This window comes from Carassius gibelio, chromosome A6, assembly GCF_023724105.1.
Source record: "Carassius gibelio isolate Cgi1373 ecotype wild population from Czech Republic chromosome A6, carGib1.2-hapl.c, whole genome shotgun sequence".
Classification (NCBI taxonomy): Eukaryota; Metazoa; Chordata; class Actinopteri; order Cypriniformes; family Cyprinidae; genus Carassius; species Carassius gibelio.
Genome location: NC_068376.1, coordinates 31019110 through 31024402, shown reverse-complemented (window position 1 = coordinate 31024402; position 5293 = coordinate 31019110). Strand labels below are relative to the sequence as shown.

The 5293-nt window shown below is 37.0% G+C and overlaps 1 protein-coding gene across 2 annotated transcripts in view; it reads left to right on the top strand.

Annotated features, from left to right (window-relative positions):
* The first annotated feature begins 603 nt into the window (after positions 1-603).
* Positions 604-5293, top strand: part of LOC128016070 (zinc finger E-box-binding homeobox 1-like) — a 33851-nt gene continuing 29161 nt past the window's right edge. Inside the window, exon 1 of one of the 2 annotated variants that reach the window (XM_052600434.1) lies at positions 604-787. In XM_052600434.1, coding sequence (XP_052456394.1) covers positions 730-787 — 58 coding nt within the window. In that variant the 5' untranslated portion in view covers positions 604-729. The remainder of the gene's footprint in view (positions 788-5293) is intronic. The other variant, XM_052600432.1, reaches the window with a different exon arrangement.

Here is a 5293-nt window from a genome sequence, read left to right as displayed (position 1 = left end):
GTACAAAACGGCATGCATTTAATAATATTAATAAAAAATTATTTACTAATTTACACTCAATGCGTTATTATTGCATAATGTTTTATAATGTACTACAATAGTGAGGTGCATGTATACGACTAAATAACAACATCTAACTAAGGCCTATTATTGCAAAAACAAAAAAATACTCCTATTTTTACATTGTGGGTGCCTTTTTTAAAATGGTAAATATTCGCTTATGTGTACATTAGCTATATATATAATGATCAAAAATGTAAACTTGAAGCACTTTTGCAAACCTAATATTTGAGTTGCATATAGCTATTAACGTCTCACGCTTATTAAATACAAAAACAAGCATTAAACTACACGCATATTTAATTTGATTACATTTTTCGCATGCACACTAGAAAAGATCAACGCATAGCCTACCTAAAATATGGCTAGTAACACTACATGGGCTATATAAGATACATTATAGCGGTTGTCTTTATGACCAAAAAATAAAAAAATAGACATGAAAGTAATTTTCTCTTAATAAGACTGTAACACCACGCGTTTTGAGTTCTTCAATTCTCCTTTCTTTGGCTGACACAGCAGACCTGCCTCCGATGACATCACCAGAGCCGCTGCTGAACGCGACGCGGGGTTGAGCGCCGCCGCAGTCACGCGCTGCAGGGCGCGAGCGATGCGGAGCGACGCTTCAGTCATTCACCCGCGCGCTCACCGGGCAAACACGGCCACGACATGGCAGAGAGGAGCAGAGGAAAGCGGAGGAAACAGGCGAACCCGCGGAGAAACCAAGGTCAGTGGCGAACCTCTCTGAAGTTTCGAAGTCCCTAAGTCCGGCTTTATTTCAGCGCTCATTCATTCCTCTAGAAAAACTGGATTCGCACGAAGCTGGACAGCACGTCCTAAACTATAAATCCACGAAAAGCCCATGCGTACCCGACCCTTGCATAACTTTAATACATTCGTGCATTTCTTTTCTTGCATTGACTGTCAGCTTTAAAGTTTGCAGAAGTTGCGGTCTTCTTTGCATCATTTCTGCCGTCCTCAGCATCACATTTTCATTGAGTTTTACAACATTCCGCTGCACTGCATTTGTTCTACTTCCTCACATCCTCGTGTCTTATTATTGAAGAACAGAAAATCGTTTCGATTTGTATTTGTCAAATAAATAAGTCGTTTAAATAAGAAGAACAGTGATTTCGTTTTACTCTAATATTAGAGATTTATAAGATTACAGCTGACTTTAAAATTATTGTTTGCTCTTAGGCGTATGGTACTTGTGAAATTGTTGTAAAGTGTATAGTGCAATCAATAATTAAAATGCTTATTTAATTTACATTTATGTTGAAATTGCATTAATACTTTATAACTTGAAATTGCAAATCAGAAAGCCTGCAGCCCGTCTATTATTTTGAATTGACATTTTAATAATGAGATTTCTCAGTAAATAAGATTAAATGAACTCGTTACCTTTGGTTTTCTTGAAGAAAAGTCGCTCTGTTTGGCTCTATAGTTACATCTCAAGCTCTGACCAACCATCTTCACTTGCTGGTTATATGTATACCCCACAGAAGTCACACTCAATGAACAAATACGTTTCAGATTTCACATTTGTTTTTCGATTGTGTGTTGATACCCATGAATGCAAGACAATCTGGGACAATCGTGCACGGCGTTTATTGCATGTTCCAGAGATGCGATATATAAGTGGTTTAGAAGAAGAAGTGTGAAAGAGCTTTGCTGGACCGTCTGAGTGATTGTGTTTCTTGACAGCTGTAGTGTTATACATGACTGAAGGCGTTTGGTTTTACATGCATGCAGGACGGTGTGTGTGTGTGTGTGTGTGTGTGGTTAGACAGCTTCCTCATTTCTGTCGACCTCGCACCGTGTGTGATGGTCAGAGCTAACGGGCACTGTGTCACCTCACACACAAACTCATATATATATAGCTTTGAGTCGTGACCCTACTGATTATAAACTAGCTTCCCTAATTCCTCTATTAGCTGCTGATGTGTGAAAAAGTAACATAAATAGGAGAGTTTTGAGCTGTTTTGTTCCATCCGTGGTCAGTTTACATGATGAATAGAGTGGAAGTCATTTAAATATCCAAACTTTCAAAGTGTCATCTGCTCAGTCAGTCTTTTCTCTGCCGCAGCATCACTTTTCTTCATGTGTAATGTGTTTGAATCCGCTGGCTTTCAATGGATGTAGGAAGTCAGCGAGTGGTTGTATAAAATGCTTACACTCTTATAAATAAGTCTTCTTTATGGCATTGATAGTTCCATGGAACTTTTCCATTGTATAGACGTTTCTTTATCTATAAAAAAGTTCCTTTAGATTATTAAAATGAAAAAACTGAGGTTAATTTAGGAAAGAATGGTTCTGTTATGGCATTGCTGCAGAAACCCCCTTTTGCAACCTCTTTTTTTAGGAGTTTCGACTAGTCTTACAAGTAGCCTAAGTCATCAAAATTAAAAAAAAAGACTTGACATTTTAAGTCACTTCCATATAAAGTGGTCTGATTTGAATCTGAAAAGCTTGATTAACACTTCAGTAAAGCTAGTTCTTGAGATGCAGTAGTTTCACACAGGTTTAGAGAATCACATGAACTGTTGTCATCATCCACTAACTGACCACAAACACAACACTGGCCGTCTTCATCTTCAGCATGACATCTGTTGATTTAGTTCAAATGTCTTTGTTTTATTTGTAAGGTGTGTTTGTGCATCTGTGTTTTCAATAAATGACTTTGTCAAAAAATGTTGGAGTGACATGCAAAATGTTGTAGATCACGCAGCCTTACATTATGTCACCCTCTCTGTTCTTTAACAAAAATGTGTGTGTGTGTGTGTGTGTTTGTGTGTGCATGTGCAAAACAGATGATTGTGATGAGAGAAAACACAATCGCAACAAGCGCAGAGAGATTTCTCTGGAACGTGGCGCGTTCATTGCTTGTTTCATGGCTCAACAGCTTGTTTCTAAACTATTAAGTGTTAAACAGTGCTGATTCAGATTATCTGTGTGTGTGTGTGTGTGTGTGTGTGTGTGATAATGTGGCAGATAGTGGACAGTGGGATAGTCCAGATAACAGAGAATGTTCTCACAACTATGACTATCATAAATCTCAGAGTTATGAGCAGTTTTTCTTGAAGTAGCATCAATGGAATGTTTGTTCAGATGATCTGCTTTTAAATGATGTTCTTAAAGCATTAACACAAAATGTATTTTTCCAAAACTTTTTATGTGGACATCCACCTAACATTTTTCAATTGTTGCTATTTGTTTCGGAATGTTCAAAAGTAACATTCAAAAGTAACATTCTCATGATGTTTGTAAAATGATACAATGTTGCAATGGAATGTTCCCATGCTATTCGCATGATCATTAAAAAAGTTTTCAAACATTTAGAAAACATTAGCAGAACGTTCTTAGAACATATGTTTGATAGCTGGGCAACTGTATTTCGTCTGAAAGCATGAAATTAAACATTTTTTTCCGTTCTTTAGTTTTGTGTTTTGCCGGTGTCACTCAAAAAAGACCAAACGCTTTCATCTGACCAGCGACAGAAAACGCTTTGCAAAATGAGCACGAGATCCACAGATGTTGTGCAGTCCGACAACATCATCCTCCATAGCGAGAGGAAGGTCTTTTCTACGGAGGATTAAGTGACGTGCTGTGTTATAAAACCAGCTGACTCCAGGGTGGCGTCCGCATCACTCCCGTTTGTCACAGCTCGGGAGTCACAACTCAATCCCAAACTTTGGGATTGGATGACATCAGATTTGAGGCATTTTAAAGCAAGATGTCAATGTCACATCTTTGTTATCTGCGATTACGAATGGTCTTTGACGTAGTGGTCCAGTTACAGCTCATTTCCTTTTGCCTATTGTCTCTCTGCACGTGTTTTCTCTCTCTCTCTCTTTCAAATGCCTCTTGTGTTTTCTTTTTTCAAGTGCCAGTTTATTTAAACTCTTTTCCCTTTTTCTTCATTCGCCTTCATTGATTTTCAAACCCCAGACTTTGTAGGCAGCTGGGGTCCAGCTGTGTGTGTGTGTGTGTGTGTGTCTGGCACAGTCTTGTCACAGTGGGCAGAATGCGAGAAAACGACAGACACAGAGAGAGAGAGAGAGAGTAAGAAAAAGTCGCTTGTCATTTTGGACAACAGAAGAGAACTGGGCAAGAAATCAGAGAGATCTGAGCGAGAGCGAGACAGCGAGGAGTCCAGGCTCCAAGGTTTATTAGTGGTGCTCCCCAAACGAGAGAACTGAGGCGTCAGACGCAGCAGGAGAGAGAACGAGGAGGAATAAAAGAAAGGAACAGAGATTGGGACAGTTAAAGTGGCTCAGAAGATGTGTGTGTTCCACTGTGAGAATCAGTTGGGATGAAATTATAACGCTGTATAACTCTACATGTCACAATATAGTTATTTCTGCTCAACTCTTCTATTGTAAACTGTTAGAGACTGGAACAGTAAAGGTGTCTCAGAAGATATGCTTTTACAGTTGTGAGATTGCTGGTTAAATTTATATGATTTTAATTATGAGTAACGATATATCAGGATATACGTTCTGTTGGAAAAAATTTCATCGGTTTAAAACTTGACAGTAAAAGTGTCTCAGAAGATAGTTGACAAAATTAATCAGGTTCAAAATATAAGTCATTTTAATGCTGTATATCACAACGTAGTTATTTCTGCAGAAACTTCCTTAAAAATGCATTTTAAACATTTAGAGACTGAGACCGTAAAAGAGTCGAAGGAGATGTGTGTTTCATTGTGAGATTGCTCACGTAATTAATTAAGTCATTTTAATGCTGGATAACTGTATTTATCACAATATAGTTGTTTCTGCTGAAAATGTGATTACATTTATGCATTTAGCAGATGACATTTTGACAGCAATTTATCAAAAAGCCAATAATAAAATAAAAACAATAAGGCATTCTCTTTTAAGCTTTTATGTTTTGTATGTTATAAAAAAAACATTAATTTAAGAAATTATAATTAAAGAGAAAATCATCTCGTTATATTATATATGTTATCTGGTATTTAATAATAACATTAGCATAAAATGTTTTTTTCTAATCTTTTAGCTGGACGTTTGTCTAATGTTTTTAAAATGTTACTGCTTGTTTCAGAACTTTTAGGAAACATTCAAAAGTAACGCTTCCATAATGTTTGCAAAATGATACAATTTTTAGAACATTCAAAAAAAAAAACTGTACATTTGGAATGTTCCGAAAATATTCATATGTAGCGTTTTTTTTACAACTGAATGGGTTCTTAGATCATATTTTCATT